General features: G+C 37.5%; 1 protein-coding gene across 6 annotated transcripts in view; it reads left to right on the top strand.

The window, feature by feature from the left end:
* The first annotated feature begins 264 nt into the window (after positions 1–264).
* slc4a2b (solute carrier family 4 member 2b) overlaps positions 265–27,260 on the top strand; it is a 39,834-nt gene continuing 12,838 nt past the window's right edge. For 2 of the 6 annotated variants that reach the window (XM_028433981.1, XM_028433975.1), the window contains exons 1-7: positions 4,896–5,066; positions 11,592–11,670; positions 17,900–18,061; positions 23,616–23,784; positions 23,898–24,124; positions 25,697–25,821; positions 26,455–26,672. In XM_028433981.1, the coding sequence (XP_028289782.1) occupies positions 18,002–18,061; positions 23,616–23,784; positions 23,898–24,124; positions 25,697–25,821; positions 26,455–26,672 (799 nt within the window). In that variant the 5' untranslated portion in view covers positions 4,896–5,066; positions 11,592–11,670; positions 17,900–18,001. Of the gene's footprint in view, positions 327–4,895; positions 5,067–11,591; positions 11,671–17,899; positions 18,062–19,879; positions 20,015–23,615; positions 23,785–23,897; positions 24,125–25,696; positions 25,822–26,454; positions 26,673–27,260 lie in introns of those variants that run through there. The other 4 variants (XM_028433976.1, XM_028433978.1, XM_028433977.1 and 1 more) reach the window with 4 other exon arrangements.

The raw sequence follows: 27,260 nt of genomic DNA, 5'->3' as shown, positions 1-27,260 counted from the left end.
TTGTAGGAACCAGCTGAGTCAAACCGGAACCATTCTCAACTGGCTTCAAAATAAGTGCCTAATTTGGACTGTTTATTAATTTACACATGTATACATTAAGTTTGCGCAATATTACATTATTTTGTATTTCATATTTTTTTATGTGAAATATTTATACTGAAATGTTTCTGAGTTAAAGGAGCATTTTACGGGTGTAATCATTTTGTTTTGAACATGCCACGGAAGTGCACTTGGTCCTTATTAGCTAACTTGTTACCGGCACCACCACAAGTCATTCAGTGAGTTTGAGTCGTGTACCAGGCACCGGTGAGTCCATATAAGTACCGGTAAGTCGATATATTTATGTTTGAGGAAAAGTAGCGGGGTATTTTTTCTGTATGAAAGACATATTATTCTGCTTTGAAGCGGCGACACATTAAAGGTCATTACAGTGTTAACTGTTGCTGGGCGCACCGGTTGTGTCGGTGGAGCCAATTTATTAGCCGCACACATGCGACTGTCCACGGCTACTGCCGGTGGATGACTTCGCTTTGTCTCCAGGCCCAATGACACCCTAAGATAAAGAGAAAACGCAAAATAAATGACATTAGCCGGGTGTTTGCTTGCAGAATAATTGGCTCCACAAGCCAATGAGAATTAAACAGTCAGGTTGTTGCTGCTGTTACTAAGGCAAACCTGTGGTTACTCAGTCCAACAATGGACAGTTGTTGTTCAATCCGACCTCAATAAGAACAATTTCATCTCACAGTCAGACGAAGGGATAGCAGGGTGTGGTCAGCAGCATCCATACATCAGTGACATATTTATATTCACACAAACATGAGCTCAGGAGGAAGATAAGGTTCATTTAATAGAGTTCACAGTACCATAGGTTGACACAATTAATCATGACTGCAATTGTTGTTCATTCTTCAAACTATCAATATATATATATATATATATATATATATATATATATACATTTTATTGGAAGAGTCAATCCAAAACCATTCCCCAAAGACAGAGTAGAGTGCATGGAATTGTCAACCTGTGCTGTCTTCTGACACATCATTCTAAATAGACTGAGAAGAGAATACATTGTCAAAGTCCAGCTGTGGCTTGCTATTCATTACAGGATGGACTATATGCATTTCATTGGAACGAAAGGCTTTGACTTGGTCATTTATTCCAAGAAACTTCTTATTCACAGTCCACCAGTAGATATGATGGCCACACAAAGGTTCAAATTTAATTGGAGAACGTTGACAACTTATACCTGTGCTTTAATTGACCCTGGTCTGTTTTGGGTTTTTTTTGTTGTTTTTTTTCCTGGTTTAGTACCTTAAGGCAAGGTTCCCATTGTTCCCAGTCAGTCTGCTCTCATAACACCAGAGGAGACGGTCAACTTTGGAATATTTAATATTGAGGAAATGTCACAAATTCTTTTTGCAGGTGCACAAACATATGACTGCAAAACTATTGAATTGCCTGAGCTCTGATGTTTGATTTCATACACCTGTAACCCTCGAAGTCATTAGAACACCTGAAGTCAGTTATTTGGAGTAGTGCCCTGCCATAGTGATGCTTGATTTTATCGGTATCAGATATCGGCCATTCCGCCGATATATAGGACCAATCTATCAGTTCCATATATCGTTTTCCTTCCTAGTTTAACCCATAAAACTCATATTTGTAGATGAGAAATAGCCCGTTAAAAGGTGTGATAAAGCAGACTGCATGAGTGCTTGGAAATCAATGGAGGTACGAGCCAATCAACAATCTCAAAGTAGAATTATTCACTGAATTTACCAATTTCCAAATGGTTTGATTTCCCCTCCCCATATATAGCTGTGATGCAAAATGCTTGGATATTGATAATTAATTAATTGTTTTTCTCTAATACTACAATATTGGAAAATTGGTCATCAGTTATACTTTTATGTCATTTACAGGCAAAATGTAGCACCTCCATCAATCCAAAATAATGCGGGGGAATTAGATCGATCAGTGATGGTGATCGATCAAACCACTGTGATGGATGAAAAATAAAAACCACAGTCTCTTGTTTTCTGTGCCATTGGTAACAACCATAACATTTAGCCCCTCCCATCGCCTATCCCCCACTTGGCTAGTATAGTGGTGGCAAAAAAAGGTATTCAGCCAAGGAACACATAGATCTTGTCACTGTGTGCTGCAGTTTATTTCAAAGTGGATGATTTGGCTGTGACTAATGTGCTGTATTATTTTAGAGAAGGTTAAAAAAAAATAAAAATCAGCCATCCTTTTGCTTCCCCATACACAACAAATAGCATTCATTCACACATTATCTTCCTGAAACACTCCTTTAGTATGTTAGACCTCATGGGATTGATGATCCCACTTGTTGATATGATTGGATGTTAAGACATGGCCTTAGCAGATAAATATGAGTCCATATATATGGCCATGCCTGGCTATCTCAGGAGACTTTGCACTGCGATGTAAACCTGTAGAGATGATTAAATGTGAGACATGTATTGTATTTATACATTTAATTTTATAGATCTTTAAGGCAGCCTCTGGTAATGGCACAATAAGAATTTGTTTCTACGAGTGATGTTGACATTTTTAACACTTTATTTTCCAAAAAATAAATCGACTCTGGGAGTGGTTTAGCTTTCTTTAATTACACATTTCAGTGAAATATGTATTAAGTAGCTTAGAAATGATTAAACAGCTTGTGAACTGAAACGTGAACAAAGTTGTTTTTGCTTGTGAAGCAAAAAAAAGTCCTTAAATCTCAAACAGTTCAGCCAAATGTCTCTCCATTCCTGTCAGGAATTGCTGGGTCATGCAGAAGAGAAGGAAGGAAAAGAGTCGGATAATAAGCATTTTTATTCTACCCAGGCTCCATGCTTGTTGTGTTTATTCCTCCTTCCACCATGCGGAAAAACAAACCCACTATTTTGTTCATGAACGCATCAGCTCGAGCCTAAACAAAACTATTTTAACCTTGACACTGATGTTTTAGTGTTGTTTACTATTTCAAATGGGAGGTCACCTGCTGATGTTCTGCTGTTTCCTACTAAGCTGATTAGCATTGGTCACAACAGAAATGAAGATGTAAAACATGAGCTGTTATGTCATAGCACCTGCAGTTTGTAGCCCTAAGAAGTGTCATAGCTATAGATTAAATTCTGTTATTGCTCCCCTGACATCTACCTTTCAAGAGTTAGATTAAAACTCATTCGTTTTCCTACAGAGCTGTTTTATTATATACTGTAGGACTGTCTCACAAATGTAGTCATTTCATGTTGTTCCACAGGAAATGATTCAAAGCCTGATTCATGTTTTCCTTTGAGATCCTAAGCCTCTGTTTTGGTTCTTGGAGCCCTGGGGACATTTAATTCCCACCCGTCTGACTTTTGGGAGAGTAAATACAGTTATTCTAAGTTTGTGTGGTCGAATCTTCACAATTACTGCTTATTTGTAAGAACATTGGTTTACCTTTGGTGCAGCTGGTGCAACCTGAGCAGACCTGGTTGTCATTTTGATAAGAGATCCTGACTCTCTCAATCGTGGAACCGGACACGCCAAGCCTTTGTTGGTTGGTTATAAAAAGGTGTCATTGTCAAGTGGAAATTAAAGATAACTCAGCCACTCTTCCCCTTATTTGCACTATTGTGGTTTCTTCTCCATTTCTACGATACCGTCACGCCTGTTATCTGTCTTTTACTTGAACATCACTGTGATCAACTATATTTTATTTTATGTAGTTTGAAGATGTACTAATGCTATTTAAGTTTTGACTTTTTTTTTTTCTGGCTATTTCAGCACCTCTCCATCCTCTTGTTGACTCAGTTTGCTGTTGTAAATGGTTCAGGCTACGGTTGATGTTATTAACATCAGGTTCACAAAAAGGTCAACCGTCAATGGGTGATTCTATGTATGCGACGTGTAGTTTGCTGGATTTGAACAGACTTGTTTTTTGTCACTGGAATAAACTTCAGAATGCGATTGATTAGTAAATATTACATTACACATCTACATGAAAAGTTCTCTGTTTTACTTTTTAACTCTTAATGGGGTTTAATAGGGTGTCTTGCAGTGAAAGTTCTGGCCTAAAGCTATTCTAGTTTCATATACCTGCTTATCTATCAACATCCTCCTCCTTTACACTTCTCCACATTGCTTTTGCCACAATTACATTTGCCCCTAAAACTTACTATTTTGCATTTTTAATCTTTAAAGATCCACTAATCACAATCCAAAACTTAAAGATGTTCACGCTTTTATTACATTCTGTTGTGTCCTCATCAAGGCATTGCTTTTCTACAGTCAGCAAAAAAGAGCTTTGATAAAGTATCAGTGCTGAAAAAGGAAAGAACTAACTGTACACCCTTTACAACTGACATGAAAGTCAAATGTCAAACTCATGAAACAGTAAAATTATTTTTGTTCTGTTTTAGCATGAGCTCCCTCCTTAATGTGGACTTTCTGATCCCTTTTGAAACAGTAGCTCACCTTTCCTGTTTTTTTTGTTTTTTTTTTTAAGATAACATATTCTGCAAATGGGGGAAGTTAATAGGTTTTTTTTTTTTGTTTTGATTTCAAAGTAAGTCTAAGCTTCTCAAAGTCTCCCCACATAAACCCCTAAACTGTTCTTCATGGTCTAAAAATGCTTGTGTAGTGATCAGGACTTCTTTTCTGGAAGAGGGGACAATAGGCAGGCCTTATGTAAGTGTTGAGGACTCTGCTGCCTCTGAAATCCCTCTTCACCCCAACGACAGGTGCTTTACTAAGCCTGGAGCGTGTGTACCCGAAGACTCCAGAGTTAGAAGATGAGCACACATTGACTGAACACAGCTGTCAGGGTTATGAGACTGGACCTGTTCCAGTGAATGTGTCCACATCATGCCAAACCTAGAGTGAAGCTAGCGTGGCTATTGAGCTGTGAAGACTGGTGTGGGGAGGCAGAGACGCCTGCATGCTAAACTGCTCAGGGGTGGCTGTGTGACTTCTTAAACTGCTGAGCTTTTTCAGTCTAAAAAGCTCACTACGTACCACCAAATCTCCAAGTAACCGTGCTGAGGGTTCTGGTAACAGTGGTGAGTGCCAACCAATTTGGATTTGCATGTTGGATAGCTTTTATTGTTTGACTTTTTACTCACTGCAATTGTCTGCTGTTTAAGGAAAACTTGTAAGGAAGTTATAACCTGTTTGTCGTCAGTGTGTCAAATCCAAAAAGGAGTAAATGTGTTAAACTTGTTAAATATTATAAATGTATCAATCAATATTTGCTTTTAAGTTGGCTATATTTTCAAAAAAGGTGGTATCTTTTATTTGGTAATAATTACCTGCAGATTTTGACAGTGGTGTAAGTTAAATTTTCCATCTCTTTAAGTATGTATTTAAAGAAATGTAAATGGATGAGATAATTTCCTTGGTTATGGTAACATCATATGATATCATTGATTCGTCATGTTTAGGAAATGGTCACCAATATCACACTGCTTTTATACAGCATTGCAGACTGGATAAGACTATTATCGGCACAATGTCCTCATTGAGGAAAGCCCCATGCTTTGAAGTAGACTTCAATTTTAGCCACTTGTAGCTTTACCTATGTGTTTTTTCCATGCAAGTCATGCATGTGATGTGACTTTCTAGAGCCTACCCCCCTGGGACAAACATTTATCCCTCCCTCCCTCAGACACACACTAACACACACAGACTCAGGCGATACTACATGGCTTGGGTATTACTTTAGCCTTTAGGCTCAAATAAGCTGTTGTGGAATGCAGTGCTTGATTATTTGGTGAATGGGTTGGCAACTATAGTTAAGATCACAGGGCTGTACTTTGTTCACACTGCAAAACACAGTTAATCTGGTGGCTTTTGTGGCTTTTAAGTGGGATAAAATGCTTAATACTGTTCTTTCATTATGACGTGTGTTATTGTTGGCTGCCAAATACACTAAGGCCGGTATGTTGTTCCAAAAAATATTTGACATGATGGGAATTCTCATTGAGCCATTTAGGAATCAATAAACACAGGACATAAGTTAAAACGTCCTTTGTGCTAAAAGATGTCATATGAGGTTTACCATTTGAGTGACGTGGAAGCTGTGTCTCAGATATGGGAAGGATGTAAATTTGGGACACAACATCAGTAGTGTTCCTTTGAATCAGGGTCTGCCTTTTAAACACTATACACCCTCATCAAAGGTGGCCAGCTACAGGGTGATCAAGCTTGAGCTTGCATCCCATAACGGTTTCCCACTCTCTCATATTTGTAGCTTTAGGCCACCTCATACTCAGTTGCTGCTAGAAGTTAGATCGGGCCCCAAAAATCGAGCCCGACCCGTGCCCCGTGGGCATTAAGCCCAACCCATTAACTTAAATTGTAGGCCTGAGCCCGAGGCAAGCCCGACGTAAATCATTATTTTATTGCTGCTGGTAGATTAGTAGTGTGGTGCCTTGCGCGGCTAGGGGGGAAGGGGGGCGCGCATTTGCACCGCAGCTCTGCCCAAAAGCTATTGTAATGATGTGACTTGAGCCGTTATCAGTTTTACAGGCTTTAATGGAGGGCGTAACATGCCAAAAATAAACAATCAAACACGCAAAGGACCGTCTTACACTGTCATACACTCACATTATCGTGGGAACAGAATTGTTCACTCTTTACCCAGCTTATGCCTGCCCTTTTCCCAGCCAATCAACACTCAGAACACATGTAAACAAAGACAGACATTGGCAGAGAAAGCTTCACGTAACCATGATGACTTCTCAGCCATGTAAAATCTCAGCATCAGTTAACCACTTAATACACACATAACCAGAACATAGAACCCAGTCCATTCCAGCATTGCAGACCAGACCGGGCGGCCCGTGCGTGGAGCGCAGACCTGGCTGAAGCACGCAATCATATTTGTTCCCTGAGCTCCAGCAGCAAGTGAGGAATGAGCAAAATCAGCAAATGACATTCAGTGAATGTGAATGCTGAACAACAAAACGCAACACAACGCTGTCAATATCCCGTCTCACTACTAGCAGAAATCACTTAAGAAATGATACCACAACAATATAGAAGTGTTTTGTGTTTATTAAAAAAATAATATTAATGTAATAGAGATATAAAAAAGAATCTTGAAACCCTAACCCAACTCTAATGCGTGACAACTTGGCTCGGGCCTAAATTCTAACCTCTAGTCTGTGCCCTGTGCTTTTCATTTTCTTCAGTGACACGTAGGGTTGGGCACCGGAACCGTTACGAAGATGTTTGCATTTCGATTCCTAAATGCCCACACTAGTTTGTTTACGCAGGGTTTGTATAAGGTGTGTTTAGAATGTGACTGTAGTGTCTGGGTGTCTGTTTCTGGCTGACTATGGGAGCGGAAGGGAGATTGGAACTAATCACCGGTAAAAAGCCCAGTAAAACTCTGGAAAATAATCACCAGGAATAAATAGTTGCTCCCTGGTAAAGATAGTAGCTCTAACAACACGTAAAATGATAAAGTTGGTGATATTACAGCCTGTACATGCAGTAAATTATTTAATTAAATTGTCTCGGCTGGAGTTTGGGCCGCCGCCATCTTGGATTGTGTCGTCACCAGCACGTCATCGCCAACTTGTTTGTAGTGTTATTTCAGCAAGTTTCAATTTTACAGTTACAGTTGGGGACCTTTGTAATTGAATACCCTAGTTACAGTACAGCAACCAAATTAAACTGTATCAACTAAGTGAATTAATAAAAATGGCTTGTGTAAAGGCTTTTTCAAATGAAAATATTATCCTGTGAAATCTATGACCCGTTTACTCTCACAACTCAAAGAATTGGAATCGCTTAGAAAAGGAATCGAAATTGAGAATCGGAATCAGAATCGTTAAAATCCAAACGATGCCCAACCCTAGTGACATGGGTGCTGATGCACTGCAAACTGGTTTTGTTCCCGTTGCTGTGCTTCAATCAACTGATTTAACTGGTTGTTTTGTAAGAAGTACAAGTCAATGCGACTCCCTTGCCTCTGCTCTCTGAAACATCTTCCCTTTCCTTTTTGGATTCTCAGCCCCTTAAGTGGACATAGAAGCATATCATTTGTGAGGTAAACATTCAAAGCAGTGACAAATAGTCATTTGTCATTCTATTTATGTTGTTTATTAAAGCTATCCTTGGCTTCTTTTCACTTATTTATTGGACATGTGACTTAACATTCCAAGCAAATGTAGAAACATTTTCCATAAACAAACTACTTTTTAAATGACCTTTTCTGCTTTATTTCTTGATGTTTACAATATCAAGGCGTAGAAGTTTTGCAGTAACAATGAAAGGAGCAGCTTTCTCGACTGCTGTAGGTTTAATTAAGTATACTGGGTTCTAGTTTAGAGGAAAATATACTGGTGTTCCAATAAAAGGTGGACTTTTAGATTAGTTAAAGGATCTTAATAGTGTAAGAACAAGTAGTTTCCAAATAACACACAGAGGACATTAATTTGTTGTTGCGTACTTTTAAATCGTATTCTTTTGTTACTCCACAATATTTATCTTCAATTACTTACAATTTAGTGAAACATTCTAAAGTACTAAGTTTAAAAAAACAAAAAAAAAAAACAAACAAACAAACTTGTAGGTTTTTTTTCTCTTTTTTTGTGTAAAACTGAAATCGTGTTTTATGCCATAACAACAGATAAACAATGACCCACTGTGTTCTGTAGTCGTTTGTATATCTATGGCATAGCCTACCTGGCTTTGATTGTACTCCCTTTCATGTTGCAGTCACACTTGACAATAAAAGCTTCTTCCACACCAGCTGGTCCCCTCCTGACTTGTTGGCATTAGTAAATATTACTCACATGCATAGAAAATGTGGTAGGGATATTTCTTTGAATACTGTATTTTCCGTTGGAAAGCCAGTCGAGCAGTCATTGTCTGACTAACGATTCATTTATTTTTATCAAAATTATTTCTTTGTTCGTCACTTAAATGTCAGGTGTACTATATAGACATATTTTAATGCACAATAGGTTAAATTGCATAACAATCTTAAAATCAACTATCATCCCATTGCCTAAGAAAACACCTGTCACATGTTTAGATGACAATCGGCCTGTGGCCCTCACTTAATTTCTCATGAAAACTTTTGAGCACCCTGTGCTTGACCACATTAAGGCCCAGACCCCTGTGTGTGTGGATCCGTTTCAGTTTGCATATAGACAGAACACAGGTGTAGAAGATGCCATTTCTTTTGCTTTGAACTCTGTGTATGTACATTTGGACAAGGAAAAATCCCAAGCCAGGATGCTTTTTATTGACTATAGCTCTGTGTGATGCCATTTGCATATGGATTTTTAGTTTTTTAACCTGTAGGCCACAAAGGGTTAAATTAATGACTGTCTCTAATGAACTCACTGTGAGTATTGGCTCTCCACGGGGTTGTATTTTGAGTCCTTTGTTGTATTCTCTGTATACCCATGATGATTGTGTGTGTGGTCTTTGATTTTAGTAAAAGTAAACCTGTACCTGTTACAAGGTACAGGTTTACAAACAAAGACTTCTGTCTCGGGCAGTAGCCAACAGTAAGGACCCGCTACATCCTGCCAGGGACTTCAATTCAACTTTATTTGTATAGTGCAATTTAGAACAAAGTCATCTCAATGCGCTTATCAAAATATAAAATTTCTCCCTTCTGTGAGGCGCTATTGCTCCATCAAATGTGGTAAATGTCGCCACAGCAAAAGCTTTTTTTCACAAGCTGTGATGTCTTTGAACGATACACTCTGATCAGGCTTCATTATTTTTTACCTTTTAACAAATGTAATTTTTGAACTCTATTGTAACCTTTTTAACTTAAACTATGTGTCTTGTTTATTTTTAAGACCGTCTTCTATGTTTTATGAATGAATGTCTGACAGTGCACTTTTGAGCTACTTGCACCTTCTTTTCCAATGTGGTTTTTGTACTGCAAATGGCAAATAAACTGAATCGGAATCTATCCATTTAGTAATTCTTTATACCTACTTATTGTAAACATTGCCATTGGACTACATGTGAATCTCAGTTTACGCTACTTATTGGAGAAGATAGATTACCTTGGACAATGTCTCTGCTCATCACAGGGTTTAAACGAACTATAAGTATGAATACTAGGGCTGGGTATCGCCAAGTACCTCACGATGCGATATATCACAATAATGTTTGTGCAAATTAACTTAAAAGCATTAAAAACAAAATTAATGCAGAAAATAGTAATTTCAGTGTAGTAGCTAGTATTATTAACTTCTCTGTAAACATGGACACATCAGTGCTGAATGAACTTATTTTATGAAAACAGGAAAATTTCACTGCATTTGAAAAATAAACATTTCAGTCAGTGCATTACTCAACATTGCATTCCCATGGATCTTCTGTAGCTCTGATGAGATGTTAACGCACTCTGAGCAGATGAAGCTGCTCAGAGCGCTGCTGCTCTCCACGAGAAACGGACTGAGTTTCAGAGGCACATTAAAGTTAAGCAGGCACTGGTGGGCTCTGTATTTTGGAATCATTGATTATTTGCGTAGTTTTTTGGAAGTTTAAATGGGGTTTCAGGTGGATTTGGTGCTGTTTAATGTAGCCAAGATGGGAGGAGGAGGACAGGGCGCCTAATAAGCACTCCCCAGAAACACGTATTCCCCATTTTTTAAAAAAACAAAACAAAAAAAAAAGATTCCTTCAAACCCTGGACCTTGCTACATGGTAGTATTGCTAATCACTGACTGTACAGCACTCCTCATAAAGTATGCAATGCTTCTTTAATATTACAGTCAGTCACTGCAGGATCATGTGGATTTTTTTAAATGAAAAATATGAGGTGCCTCTTTTTATTCATTTTTTTGCAAATAACAGAATGTGGTCAAATTTGCCAGTTTGAAAAGAAAAGGAAGTAATAAAAGAACCCACTGTTTTCTTGTAGTCAATAGTCCTGCTCATAAATTGTCCTAATGTCCTCCTACCACAGTCCCTTCAGTGTTCGCTGCAGTTTTTTTTTTTTTTTTCCTAAAGACATTTCAGTGACCAAAGATATAATCCTTCTGTCATGTATTGGACAATATCCGAGTTCCAGATGGTTTTCCTGATCTTGTAATACAATGTGGTACAGTAGACTAAGCTTTAACGTAAGGTGTTTCTGATTTTTTTGAATTCATATATTGAGTGTCATCACCATTGTCTTGAGTTTTCAAATTAAACTAGACACTTCACAGCTGCTGGACAATATTGTTTTGTCTTTGTTTTTATGGTTTTGGGCACCAGAAAAAATTTTGAGCAAACGACTCCTATCAGTATTTAATCGGATATTGATTGCTGGGGTTCAATTTCCACTTTAGCGGAAAGCATTGTGTGTGTGTTGCTGAAACAGATAATCATGTATGTCTGAGCAGCAGCCTGTGACTCAGTTTTGAATGAGTCCTGGAGTCACATGGGCTCTTGTCAGCAGGTTGAAGGAGGAAACATAATCCTGTGGAGGACGGCTGTGGTTATCAGAGGGTAGTTGCTAGATTGAGAGCACTCTGCTCGTGCAGTGGTCAGATCCAGAGACTCTGCATTGCTAACCCTCGCTCTTCCCTCTGTTTGCTCTTCTCTTGCACTCTGACCAGCATCGGGCCTCTCTTCTCAGCAGAGTTCAGAATTGCACTACCATGCTTTCGGTGGCTTCTCTGCAGTAAGCACACAAAGGTACAGTACACGCATGGATATTTCTCTATCTCTCCCCATGATCATGATTTTTAACGTATCTTCTTGTAGATTTTTTTTTTAAATTTTTTATCATTACATTTTAATTTTTTTGTATATATTTAATTTTTTTATTTTTTATCATTACATTTTAATTTTTTTGTATATATTTTAGTTTTTTGTATGTATTTTAGTTTTTTTTGTATATATTTTAGTTTTTTTCTTTTCGTATATTTTTAAAAAGATGACAAAATGTTTCTCATTTTTACTGTGATCCTGCTGTGAGTCTCAGACAGTGATTTCAGTTGAGAGCTGACTCAGACTGAACCATGGAGGCAAAGTGTAAACAAATCATGATCTGCTTCACTTGTTATACAGTTATATGAAATATATATATATATATATATATATATATTATTTTTTAAACGCATGATGTTGATGCTGTAAATTTTTTAAAACAAAATTGTATTATCTATTATAACATGTTATTGCTTTTGGAGCCTTTCTGAAAACTCAGTTTTGGATCAGCTATTTAAAAAGAAAAAACACAAACATGGGAAATGCTGCATCAAATTCACATTTGACCATATACAGTATGGCCAAACCAGATAAATTAATCTCAAGTGTCTGTCCTTGTTTGTAGGTCAGTTCTCTGCTCCCGTTCATCCCTCATGTACGTCTGTTTTCCATGTTTTCAAAATATGTCATGTTTGATAAAACACCAAGGTTACAAATAATCTCACTTCTGTATAGAAATTGCAGCAACATTATCAGTGCATTATGAAAAACATTTCAACACTGTTAAATAAAAGAGAAATAGAAACCCTTTATTATAAAGACTGTAGTAGCTGTGATTTGGATACTGTGACCAATATTCAATTGTAGCCATTTTATTTGTAAAACTTTGTAGTAACTGTCCAGGTTGTGTAAAACTGTTTGGGATGAGAACGAGGTCTCGCTAAGTTTCTTTACAAATAACCGTGTTGAGAGCTACACTAGCTCATGTCTGAGTCTGAAATATAGAGATCTATGGCTTTACCGTTGCCTTCTATAGTTCTCTTCGCTGTAGCTGTAAACGTACAATTTAGCAAGAACACTTTGTATTTTGGTTTTCTAATCTAATGAGATATAAATGGATGCAAGTGACTAGGTTAGGATATCTTTATCTGCAGAGGCATGACGCAAGTGTCAGAATTTTGGTGACCTTAAGTTAAATGTGAGATTTTATCAGCTTTAATTTCACTGTGCTCGAAATTTGAAAAACTGCAAAGTTTAATTGTAAATACCAGTTTTATCTGTCTATTAATATTTATCTAATCACAGGGGCTATAAAGTAATAAGTAACTAAACGGTAGTCAGAATGAGTTGAAAGTTAATAATAAAACCCATTTATTAAGTGCAGGAAGCAGCTAGGGATGTGAGTCTTTGGGTGTCTCACATTCGATTCAAAATCTATTCTCGTTTTAACCGATTCTCTACTCAAAAACTGATACAATGCATAGTGTGTTCAGGCAAATTATGGCATCAAAACAATACATTTTGTATAAGATCATTTTAAATAAACTGATTCCAATGATGTAATCACACAAAGGCAAACTTAAGACACAAGGTAACATTTATTCATTCTAAACAAATAAAAATTGACTTACTGTACAAGAAATAACTTGCATAAATAAAATTGCCTAAATAAAAGCTTAGGCCAGCAAGTCTCAACTCTTAGTGACTACAAGAATAAAAAGGTGGCATAAGAAAAGGAGTGGAGGGGTCCTGGGGGGGAGGTGCGTACCATGGCCCCGTTGTGTCTGCTGGGTTGGGCCTCTCAGCCCCTTAGGGTGCTAAGGCTGCCGGCTGAGTCAATGTAGAATTTTTATTATTATTTTAATTGTTATTATTATATCTTATTTCGTTATTAATGTAAATGTTTCTTCCCTTCATCCCATTGTTCTCTGGGTGTATGCTGTCGGGCTATCACATTGTTGTTTGTCCTTGTCTTTTGTTTCAAAGTTAAAGAAAAAAAAAATATATATATATACTGTATATATTTTTTATTTTTTTTCTTTAAATCGAATTTCGAAGTTTATGAATCGATTCAGAATCGTGGATGTTTAAAATCGCGATTCTTACGTGAATCTTCACCACCCCTAGAAGCAGCAGTGCAACACAAATTACAGTTCATGACCACTTTCACTGGCCTTGCATGGTTTATTTCCAAGATGATATATTCAGCATCACCAAATTATTGGAAATTTTGTTTTATACCTTAAGTTTAACCTATTAACCACCTGCTGAAGTGCAATATTGAAGTTAAATGCTGTATCTTTAGCCAGGTTTAATTAACTTCCTGTTTGATGGTACAGGAAATAACCTAAAGAAAGCTCAGAGGTTTCAAAAATGATACAGGGCTGCTGATCTTTAAATATCTTCTCTAGATGATGACTTTCAAAATGTCTTAAAAGTTTCTTCTTTAATTGTACTTTTTATACAATGTGCCTTCTTTTTTTAATTTAGCTTTGTGTTTGAAAGACATAAAGTTAGCTTTGAGCATTATAAATCGATGTCGGGTATTGGCATGAAAATTTAATATCTATAAAAATCAAGGTTTTGAATTTGCTGATAATGAGAAATTGATTAAAAAAAATAATAATAATGCCGGATCATGATTTTTTTTTTATCAGTATTGGTTGATATCAGAATCGGAAATTAAATGTCGGACACTATCAGCATATCAGATGTTGGCAAAAAAGGGAATATCAGACATACCTAATTATGTTTGTCGCATTATATGTAGATTAGAAAAATAGCTGTAAATTTGAATATAAAATAAATTGAGAAGTAATTAAAATTTTTGCAGAAAAATTAGGCTGTACACGATCAGGATTTTTGAGCCGATCACTGATTGGCTTTTTAAAAAAAAAAATCATCTCCGATCATATGAATTTAGGTTGTTTGAGGAAGGGGGAGGAAGTCCGGCGCTCAGTCGCTTCGCTCCAACCAATCGTCATTTTCGCCGTTCGCGCATAGGTTTTCAATGCAAGTGAAATAAAGCCGAGTCACGTAAAGCAAACAACTCTTCAGTGTAAATGAGACGGATACAAGTTTCATCACGACAATGACGTCATAGACATTACAGCCGATCACATAATTGCATAAAATGCAAAATATCGGCTGATCAGATCGGTGTAAAGCCTAAGAAAAATATCTGTTATTGTGCAAACCACTGAAAAGTAAAAAAAAACATTAGAAAAATACATTTAGTGTAGAATAAATCTTGTCATTTTTTTCTAAAACCTTACAAATCTTTTGATGGAGTATAATATACTTGGTTACACACAACAATACACATGGGCCACACACAGTTTAGATTTACTTTCTAATTGAATAGATAAGATATTCTAAACAAGAATTTTGGAATCATTTTCATAATCAAACTGCAGATCAATTATTTCTTAACCGTTACTTAAAAATGCTTCCAATTCTAAGAGTAACAAAATGTTTAAATCCTGAAATCCACATAATGCTGTATTTTGTATCCAAAATAAACCTCGTAGCTACTGCCATTTCTTGCAGCATTTTCTTCTTTTCATTCAATCCAAAGAAATGTTATTAGGCCTGAGCCTTATCTATATTTCTGCAGATTGTGGAGCCACAAAATCAAATCAAATGGTTGAATGAGTGACAAACTGGCCTAAAAAATTTCATTTTAATGGTAGAGACAATGTGTCATTAATTCTAAAATTTTGCTTTATGATTTCTACAAAGAGTTTGATGTTTAATGTCTCTTAGGAGCCACACTTGATTGTCTCCCTAGCGTCTCTAGGAGGGACAGCTCACCATTATGTGACATTGATGAAATTCTTGGTCAATATTGACTTATGGAAACTTTTAGAAATTAAGGATATTCTTGAGTTTAAAAAATTCAATTAGGACAAAAATGACTCATGCACTGAATTACTTTGTTGCTTCTCATGTGAGGTGTGACTTTGTAGCTTTCTTCTTCCTGTTTTCATGCATACTTCCCCTCATGGATTTGTTTTTTCCCCCTAAAGGCTCCATATTTCAGGCAGAATAAAAATAAATTCAAATGGTTCTAATGATATTTTAAAAGGGAGTCTTTTATTTTTTATTGAAGTAAGATCTTAAGATGAGTCTTTGAATTGTTGGTGAACTTATAGAAGTTCCTCTTCAGCACTTATGATTGTTCCTTTTTGTCACTCCAGATTCTTTTAATCCATCCTCAGACCAGTGTTAATTTCGACAGAAAATGTAGTTTTAGTCAGTCTTTTGACTAAAATGTAAATTAGTTAATTTAGTCATCGGTACCATTGCAGTCTAGTTTTAGTCAACTAAATGACACTAAAATGTGAGTCGACTAAATCTGTTACATATAGTCAACTGAAATATACAAGATCAGATCAATTGTCATTTATCAACCAGATATGTGATGCTAATAAGGACTATAAATAGACAGATTTGATGTGATTAATGTATAAGATCACATGTTCACATGAGATTTGATTGGATTTCGTCCCATGTGGCGAGATTGTAGTTTGCTTTTTATTAGTCTACAAAAATATAAATATATATTTTTTTAGTTTTCGTTCACAAAATGTCATAGTCTAGCTATTGCCACTTCAAAAATGTTTCTGTCGTGAACTGAGAATTTTTAGCCAACAAAATGAACACTACCTCAAACACATGGCCATTACTTGATGAAAAATACAAGAACACTTGTTTTGGCCCTGCTCTCTTTGACAACAGAAGAGCAGTTATTTTCTTTCTCTGATGAGTATTGTTATCCTAGCGATATCATTACATGATGTGCCATGAGGTAAATGAGCTGGTTCCCATAGTTTTCACCCAGAATCCCAGGGTTCTGTAACGCTATCCCTGTGTAGCCTGCCCTGCCTTTTCCACGATGGTAAGGTCTAAGTTTACTGAGAAAGTAATCTTCACACACACCCTGGCTTACTCACACTGACTCTTTTATCACCATTACTTAATGGACCAAACTGTCTCTGGCCTTGTAGTCTGTGTTCTGTGCTATGATTAGCAGTTATTTTCAGTGTTTTTTGGCTTGATTCTCAATATCACTTTCTCAATGTGCTTATCTTGACATAGCCTGTGGGTCACTGGAGCTTAACAACTCTGACTCAGGGCACAAGTCAGGGTACCACCATGCAGGTCACTAGTCCATCAAAGGGTTAACTGTTGGCTGATAAAGTTGTTCTAACATACATGTTTTATAGTTTGTTGGATGGAACAGAAAAAACACTATGGAGAACATTCAGATCTTATCGGACTGCAATATTCTTGTTGAGTGATTTCGGTCTTCCTCTAAGCTTCCATTTCAAATTAAATTTTTCCTAATTACAGGTTTATCCTATCCAGCTCCTACTTAAAACTTATTCTCAGGCCATTAGTTTAGGCTTTATATATAAGATCATATAAAATCTAGTTTTGTGTTGGTCTGATAAACCATTATTACTGGTACTTGATTACCTAATAAACAGCTTAAAGGGTCATTTTTCTTTCTTGGTTGGTAGGTGGCAGCTCAACGTCAGCGTGCCCGAGCCAAATGTCGAGCAATCTCTAATTTCTTTTTCTTTTCCTTTTGCTTGTCTTACTGCTTTTCAGGTGCGTGTATTTGTGTGTGTGCGCAACACAACATTGTCAGAAAGATGCCCGCATTTAGTTTTTATTGTATATTGTTCTCAGGCTACATTCCACCAGCCATTGAAGGTCATTAACGTTTGAATCAGATAAGAAGCTGATAGTGGTGGTGTGCTACTGTGCAAAGCACGCTTTGATAAGCCACGACGTGTGCTCTGGCTGACCTCCACCTCCGTCACCTCCAAGTCTCTGCTATATGGCATTTACCCAAAGAGACGCACTTAGATCCAATATCTTACTTTATAGATGATATCAAGTAATGTAACAAGTGCAGGACTTGTAGAACTTATTATGGTGGTCCAGTTGATGGTCTGACATGAAGTAAGACAACAGTATTTATTTCCTTCTCAGATATTTTTTTCTGTTTTTAATTTGTTTAAATTGGCAAAAAATTGTAACCAATTTGCAAAATCAAGATTACAACACATTATAGTGAACAAGTAATCTAACAATGTGATTGCAGAATTATCTGAAACTCATTACTAGGTCACTTTTTTGATATTCGGATATTTCTCAAATGTTAAGCATTTCTTTCAAATATATTATTTTTCTCTTTCTCCAGGTTATGCTGCCCAAAAGCTGTCTGAGTCCCAGTGAGAAAGAGAAGGGCTAAAATTGTCTACCTGAAAAAGCTTTGAATCTCCTTACCAGACACTGCAGAGCCATGAGCAACTCCAGCGCTCCCAACTTGGTCACGGACGCTGTGTCATCAGTTATTCACGGCGTAAGTTTGCATATATATACGACTTCTTCATAATCCCATGATCCAACATGAGAGTAGGTGGTGGCAAAAAAGGTGAAACACTGTGCTTCACTCTCAGAATGTGATTCATTTTGTTAAAGAAGCTGCAAAGAATAGAAGTTAGCATTTTCTTTTTAAAAATCAAAACTGATCAAACAGCAATGCAGCAGTTCTTTCACTGTGTATGCAAGACTAATGCACTTCTCATTCTGCTTTGTGGCATAATAAAGATCCATGTGATCTGGGAAATTAAATGAAATGGTCACTCATGACACCATAAGTAGGCCCAAATGCCCAAACTTACATTACATTTAGCAGCTTAGTTTACAACCGCTTGAAAGTTTTTGCGTTTTGTACGTGACATTGAAGCACAATGACTTTGTTTCACTTCATCTTCTGCTCGTAAAGGATGCTGCATCAGCTCCTTCACTTCTCAACACTGTAGTCCCATTTAGATGCTGCGTTACATGTAGTGATGCTGTTTTTTGCTGAAAACATTCAGCAGATGTTGTTGAAACGTTTTCAGTGGCTTGAAACACGAGTTGAGGTTTCATTAATTCAGACAAGGTTTTTCAGGAAATTTGTCTGAATAAACGAAACCTCACCGTAACATACTATTCAAAATAAATCTCGCTGGAACTACTGATACACTTGAGCTTATAATGAAAACATTACAGTCATATTGGCATGTAATAACAAGTAGGCCTCGTGACTTATTGTTGAATTTTAATGTCAAACATCGATGGCATTCCATGACTCCAGAGCTCCGTCTCTTGAAGATGAAAAACATGCTCCAGGAAATCTCACAGGCCTCAAGCATTGACCTAGACTACGAGTCGTCTCATTTTTATTTATTTTTTGTTTATCCATTTGCAATGGCCAGCGACCCCCAGGAAGTAAAGTAATATGTTTGACTAAATTCAGGAGTTATGAGGAATGCATCTTTATTTACTTGGCAGGTTATGTCCACTAACATCACATAAGACCAAAGATGTATCCCCATGGAGCATTCATTCCTACACTGTCTTCAATGCGTATTTAGACCAGGATGTTAGTTTAAAATGGTTTACTAGAGAGTTACTGTGCATTTTCACAGCAGCTCAGATTAAGGAAATGTCAAATTTCCCTTAGGTTGGCATTTTTTCTCAACCCTCTGTCAGCTTCTTCCTGTCCAGTGTTGCACAACTCTACTACAATGCTGACAGCTGCTGAACCCACCTGTATAACTAGGCCAAGGGGTCCACAGCATATTAAAACAACTCTAAAATTTCAAAGATAAAGTCCCAAACGTAGGAGGGGATCTGTAATTTATGGACACCATGAAGAACAAATGATATTTTAACACATTGCATCAGCTTGTAATAGTACTACTTTGCTTATTGTAATGCAACACTTTGTTCCCCTTTTTTGTTGAAGTTTTTCACCTCGGCAGGTATCGCTGAGTCTTTATTGTTGGTAATTAGTGTGATTGCAAACTTTTAACATATTGGAGACGGTTGGGGATCAGTATGTGATGAGACTTTCCAGCAGGTAGCCTGGTGATCAAGAAGCTCACTGGAGATAAAAATGTTTGCACTCTAACTGTGCCTGGCAGTTATTGGCTGTTGCCTCTGCCTCAACACTTGCAAGTTAATCATTATGTGTTTAACAATGTGTGCATGTGTGGTCAGCGAGAGCTCAGAAAACCTTGTTTGGATTTAAGGACTAACATTGTGAAACTAACGTTTGACTAATGTCTTCTTCCTGCCCCGAAGATCTACCCCTGGTCACATGACCTGGCTTAACTGTAATAGGAAACCAGTTGCTTTCCACAAAACCAGCGGGCACTTCAATCTACGTTGCTACTGGAAAGGCAAATATAGCTATCTTGTTTATATTTAATGCTGCAATAGTCTACCTGCTTGTTAGTTAATGGACTATCTGTATGAGTTTAAGGTGAGTGTGTCACACACAAATGCTTTAGGGCACTGGTAATGTCCAAGATGTGGTTAATTCTTCACTTGTGTAATATTTAGTCATGCTTCCGTTAGTTTGTGGTGATTCACTGTACATTCTCCTACAGTGTGGGATTTTAAGACTGTAAGTGGCCTGACTTTGGCTACAGAAGTATATTCAACCTAAAAACTAACACCTGCTGGTTAATGTTCACTCTTCTGTCCATGCCGCTGAGGCAAACTCAACATACAGTTTGACAAAGCAGACATCTAGGTAGTTTTATGTTAATGTATAGGAGATTATTTGTATTCATGTTAAATATTATGAGTAGCATTTTATTCATTGATATTAGTGGTGAACAGACTCTAACAAAATTCACTTTGAATATTTGTTTTGCAAACTTGAACAGTGCACGTGTAACAGAATATGATGAAAGCACCTTTTGGCACTGATGTCCTAGTTGGCATCAGTTAGCTTTGCTGTTGATGACAAAACGAATCTGGTAAAAAAAAAAAAAAATGCCACGAGCAGGCCTAAATCAACAGTTTTTTTTAATGATATATATTTTTTTCTAATCTTTCTGGATGCGTTTTTATGTATTTTTGTGGAACTAAGCTTAAAAAAAGAAGAAAAAAAAAATAGAATTAGGGGAGTGGTGGCCTTGTGGTTAATGAAGTGGGCGTGTGTTCGGAAGGCCACTGGTTCGAATCTCACACTGGCCATCACTGTGGGATGTTGAGCAAGTCCCTTAACCCCCAACTGCTCCTCAGGAATGGGTCCAATGCAGACCACAAATTTCATATGTGTCAACACATATGAAGATGAATTAATTCGAAAGCCCCTTATTATTATTATTAAGCATGATCATTGGCTGCTGTGCTGGTTTGCTCCGTCTTGTGCAGTTTAACTGAGGTAGATGTTCATAGAAATAACTTTAGCCTTGATTATTTTGCAGAACATAATTTTCACCCTGCAAACCTTTTTACTGCTTTTCTTTCCTCCATGTCCCTCGCAGTACGTCTGTCCAGGTTGGGAGCCTCAAAATGTTGTTTACTTCTGGTCTGACTTTATGTACTGCAATTTTGACCTTTGACATTACACTCCAAGAGAGTCTGGCTGCCTGTCAGTTCAGCAATTACTGTTTGAGAGTGAGCCATTAGCTGTCTCAGATCAGTCTCCCACCTCTTGTCATCGGTCTTGTATAATTTTTGTCATTGGTTAATACATCTACCAAAGAGAACTGTAACACCAGTGCAAGTATGATGTAAGTAAATGGTGTTTACCGATCGTGTTTATATAATGCAATGTCCCTCTTTGCTGTACTAAGAAGTGGGTTACAACTGCTGAGCTTTCAGGGAATCATCAGAAACCCTGAACATATTGCAGTCTGGGATTTCCTTGCAGAGTCATGGAAATCCACAGTCTATCCCCCTGTTTCCCTTCCAAGTGCTGACCATGTGGGATTTGAGCCCACCATGACACAGATAATCCCCTTCATCTCCCAGAAACTGTGGAGCGTCTGCCACAGTTGGCAGCACATGAACATGACCTTTAAAATTGTAACCACGCTGCTTCATGACATTTGTAGAACATTTCCATTTGATAGTGCTGTATACCTGACAAATCCAACTCACACTGACGATAGAAGACACAATATGGATTAGTAATGGATCCACTCAGTTACTTGTACTTGATTTGTAATTGACTTCTGTCAATGTAACTTTCTAGAATCCCATTTCAGAAATAAAAAATATTGACTGATATTTGTTGCATCATCTTGGCTCAACTTGGTCAATAGTTTGGCTTGTTGCACTGCTCATCGTTTTTTGGCTGCACTTAACCTTTAAGTCTTGTTAACTCTTACATACGATTGGGATGTCATGAAGTGGGATTCATCCTTCTTCCAGGTCTTTAATAGTCATTTAGGCCGCCAAATATGGTGGGCACAAAGCCAGTTCTTGCTAACTTTTTGTCGTGAATGAAATAAGTAGGTGCAAAAGATGCTCATTTTTTATTTATTTTTTTCTTTATCATTTGTCTCATTTTGTGTTCACTCCTCTCCCTTTGGTGCCTTGTTTTTGTGCACGGTTCAAGTTGTTGAAAATTCTTTCACCTCTTTGAGAATCCCTCGCATGTCTCTCCCACCTCTTGGGATTTACTGTGAAACCATGATATGAATGAGGGCTCTGTAAAAATAAACTAGCAGATTGTGTATCAGCACTGTAGGACCTTCAGTCATCTGCACAGGATGTAGTGTGCACCCTCGATTTTTACTACACTCGCTTAAATACTGTTTTTTGCATTTTATTATCATTTTCAATTCTCAGTGATCACTCAATCCTTTTTTTGCTGGTTGAAGTTTGAACCTTATTGATCCCAAAGGCTGAACTGTTTTTTGACAGTGTGCTTTAGGGGTTGCAGAGGTGAATATAGAGTTTGAGTTTTTTTTTTTTTTTTTTTTTTAAGTTTCTTGTCAGCAAAAAATAGCCATGCAAGGATTTGAACTACAGGTTAATAATGAATACATCCCTAAAAGGCTTTAAACCTTCATGTGCACAGTTAAGCACGGAGCAGTTTCTGGCACCTCTGTGCGGAGATGTTAAAATCTGGCCTAAAAAATACATGGGTGAAAATTCCAGCTTGTTGGAATTTCACACTTTTGTGCAAATACTTGCGTTTAGGATCCATTTATGATCTAAGATTGACTATCGAGGGTGAGAAGTATAATTTCCTGTTTGTGGTTTCTTTTCATAATGGATTTGTTGTACATAAAGTGTAGAAAAGAGGCTTTGCAATTGCAACTCCTTTTTTTTTTTTTATTGAATAGGAATATCTAGTAAAAAGAAAATTCAACAAAGAGTGAAACATTAAAATATTTAACAATATACATGGGTGTTTTTAAGTACAACAAAGTCATTGAAATGAAACTGCTTTTGTATTTTTCGATTGTAACTAGTAAATGACATAAAGAATTTTGCTTGAAGAACAGAATAGTACTGTGCAGTCCAAACTGTAAAAGATGAAAACCAAGTGATGTAGCAGGTGAAACGTGTCATCCATACACACTTCTTGAGGCCTCCTGCTGCCAGACAAAATTCCAACATGTTACTCGTCACGTCTCACATCCTGAAAACCATTTGAGTATCCGATGACTTGTGCCGGCCCATGAGTTTTGCCACGAAAAGGGTTCGCAATAGGACTTGCTATTAATTACACCATCTGCTCCTATTTGGAAGCAGCTGAGGATCCCTGGCTGCAACAGATAAACTCTTATTCTTATCGCAACATTTAACCTGAGGGGCCAGACACAGCAGGCCGCAGCATTCTGCAACATGAAAACAGATCTTGTATCACTCACATGATTCCTGTCACACCACCATGGAAAAGGTGTAACTGATCAAAGCACATGGCTATTGTTTGCCACTTTAGGCTCACATTGAAGAGTGTGAATGGGAGAGGGTGGTGAACCACTCGGGAGGGACAACAACTCCCTCTGGTGGTGGTTTATTTGAATTAAAAGCAAATACTCATAAATCATAACTTGTTGGGTAAAGACTAAAATGCTTCTTTCTAGAACACATTTTCTGCTCTCTTCCTACAGTCGGAAGCCCCTGCTGCTTCGTCACTGCACGGGGCTTCTCGCCCAGATGAGGAAGATGAGAGGGACCTGAACAAAGCTCTGGGTGTCCAGCGCTTTCAGCAGATCCTCAGCCCTGCTGCTGCTGTTCCTGATGAGCAGCATCACATTTACCATGAAGAAGACATTGAATGTAAGCAAACATAAGCCTCGTTAATGCCTTTTCCATCATCAAACCATAAAAACAGTAAAATGCACCATTGCTCCCTATTTTACTCATGTTTTTTTATTCTGTCATTTGCGCAGACCACCGTCATTCATCTCATCACATTCACCGGCCTCTGTCCAAACTGCCTTCTGATGGACGACGGAAAAAGAGCAACAAGAAAAAGCGGAAGGAGAGGGATCATAAAAGCAGCGCAGTTCCCTGCAGTGGACCCATAGAGGAAGGAGAGGATGAAGAGGAAGAGGAGGAAGAAGTGACCGAGGCCCCCTCTGCTCCGTCGGAGTCAGAAAGAGTCACAGATGTGGAGGTATCAGTTTACTTGTTTTTTTTTTTAGATGTATATCACGTGACTTAAGGAGGATCTGCTTGTTTAAATGACGTTCCTCCAAAGTGGCTTGATTAAGAATTCTATTGTCCGTTCTGATAACCAACCCACTCTCTGTCAGCATTACCATATTTTCCTACATGAATATTTCAGTAGTCTTAATAATTTTTGTGCATCACACTATGTAAACGTTCGACATGCTCAGAGCTGGCACAATGGTGAAGCAGTGTGCTCACTGCTTGTGCAAGTTGGATACCAGGTACCCCAAGAGTTTGGCCGAGGGAGTCGTGGTCTTTTTGTTCCCAAAGCCGAAAACACAACTGGAGCGATGTCTACAATGAACTATAAAACTGGGGTCCACAGTTCTTAGCAACTATCATATTACTATCAATATTTCAGTGGACATCCTCCTGAAGAATACAAGTCTCCCGATCTGTATTAACAGGCTTTGTTACCACTTAGCAGCGTTAAGAGCTGCCATCTTATTAGCCTTGGGTCACCTGTAGGTTCAGCTAGCTACTGTAGCTTTTGCGAAAGGTCAATTGCAACAGCTAACTGTTGATTTTGAGGGAACTAGTAACTACAACCTTTCCCAGAAATGCACTTGAGTAAAAAAAAATTATTATATTTTCATGTCTGAGATGTACCTTAGCAGAATCATGAGTAAAGTACATTTAAAATCACCTACGTCCATTTTAAAAGTGCTCGGCCTCACTTCTTTCTGCAGCTCTTTGGTCCTAATGTTGCAAATATAACTAACGAATCAGTTCTGCACTACCTTCATCACGAGGGGCTGTAGAACAAACCTGGACTCTGCTTTTTTTTTACTGAATATTTAGCTTTATTGATTTGAAATATGGTATTCAAATGAAAAGTTGATTACCTGAATACAAGTATTTGGCCTCTGAACTAGAATCAGTTTAACATCCTTATAATTCAAAATAAGTCAAGCAGCAAATCAGCTTTAAAACCATGAAAATTGAAGTTGAAAGTACTGGTGTTTTATTTTCAAAGGTCTGAATTTTTCTACAAAAGAAGAAACTATACCTAAAGTATAAAAAGACCATCACAATGACTAAGATATTGGAAGTTGTAAACTTTAAAAAAAAAAAAAAAACGTTAATCTTTAAGTAGCAACATAATTCTCCTTTTTTGTGTATAACCAATATAAAGTTTTGTATTAGATGATGTAAATACAAAGAAATATTCAATGTTTGATAAGTGATAGAATATTACACTCTATGTAGAGTTTTTGACATGATTTAACCAAGGTCCAGTAACAGTAAGTATCTCTCCTGAGTGACATATCTCTACATGTCTTACCCCGATAATGTTGCCTGCAGCCACATAAGAACTTTGTCACAGTGTCTCCAGGATTCTTTGAGGTCATTAGTGCTTAGATTTCACAACCTAGTACAAAGTCCAATGAATTTATATTAATTAAGACTCAGACTTCTTTAATGTTTACATTTGTTATTGAAGTTACTTGACATTTTCATTTTCTATTGGTCCACAGTGAGCAGGTTTCTCACACTGGGTGTATTTTTTCCACAGTTCTTTCTTTCAGATGACGAGCATGTGTCCAGGTTTGACAGAGAGAGCCCTCATGCAGCCCGAGTGCTGCGTGTTGTTCCACACTCAGGTGTGAGCATCGACAGTGAAGATACAACTTCTACAGAGTAAGTGTATCCGCCTTTATTTACGAAGGAACCTGAATGTGAGACATAATTAGGGTTCTGATCAGGCATCCCCTGCTGGGATGATTGCATTAAACATGTTGTGATGTTCTCACAGCTCGTCTTTTTTTGGGTGGAGTCAGTCCTGTTCTTTTCTGATTGGTCAGTGATGTATTCACTGGTTGTTACCATGTCTCAGGCATCCAGTGGACCTGCTGGGTCTGATCTCTTGGACCCGAGTAATCCTCTCCTTAGAGGCCTATATATCACCTGTGGCTGTAGAGGATGAGGCACACCTCTGTAGTCCACGGGTCCGCCTCTAACATTTAGTTTCTGCTCAGCTGGGATAAAGCTGCACCTCCTGCTCAGTGTTGGATGTGTTTTTATGAAGCATCTTTAGTGGTAGGAGAGTATTTTAAACGAAAAGAATTTAGAGACGATGTTGTAAAGGAGGGTGAGTTAATTAGTGTCATTATTTAGAATTTTTCTTTGGTTTGTGGAATTTTTGATGTCGCATCCTTGATATTCTCAAATACATGATTCAAGAACTGTCCAAAGGAAAAGGAGGTATTCTTCAAACCAAAACAATCCTTCTCTCCTATTGATCCAGTTTCTTATTTCTCCACATCCCTACAGTCAACCAGCCTCACCGATCACCCTCAGCCCGACTCCTCAGACACCGTTCCTCACTGAACCCCTCACCAGAGTCTCCTCCGTCAGTCGAAGCTACGACCTGCAGGAGCGCCGACGCACCGGCAACATGACAGGCGCCGAGCAGGCAAAGTACCAACGCATCCCCACGGACGAGACTGAAGCTCAAACACTGGCCTCGGCTGATTTGGATGGCATCAAGAGTGAGTGTCAATTTTATGTTTTCTACAAATCTTTGACACACAAACCTGCACAGCTCTGCTGTTAATCGGCATATTTCTGTTCATTTGTCTGCTATAACAAATATCTCATTAAATATTTCTAAATGATGTATAAACTAAGTTCATAAATAAAAATTACAATCATTTCAAGTCATTATGACATATATTGTAGGTTAGTAAATGTTGATAATTCATTTCATATATAAATAAAGATAAATAAATAAATGTTGACATTAAAGCTAAGAGAGTAAAATAGAATAATTTACTATTATTTTACAATTATTTATATATTGGTTCATTTCATGAATGTGTAACAATACAACAGTCATCACATCCACTACATACAGTTCATGACATATAACTCAATTGATGCCCCTCCTGACTGGAAATGGTCTGTTAGTTAACTACTTCCTGATAACAATATTAAAATAAAATACGCACAAAAAAAGTGTTTTAAAAACTCAAACTTAAAATAAGTTTTTAATAATTTTTGAAGTGTATGTTGTCAAAATTGCCTCTTTTTATTAATGCGTTTTAAATTGAAAAATATTTCTGCAGCCAATTAAATCT

Source organism: Gouania willdenowi, chromosome 20, assembly GCF_900634775.1.
Source record: "Gouania willdenowi chromosome 20, fGouWil2.1, whole genome shotgun sequence".
NCBI classification, from domain to species: domain Eukaryota; kingdom Metazoa; phylum Chordata; class Actinopteri; order Blenniiformes; family Gobiesocidae; genus Gouania; species Gouania willdenowi.
This window is presented reverse-complemented; position numbering and strand designations above follow the sequence as displayed.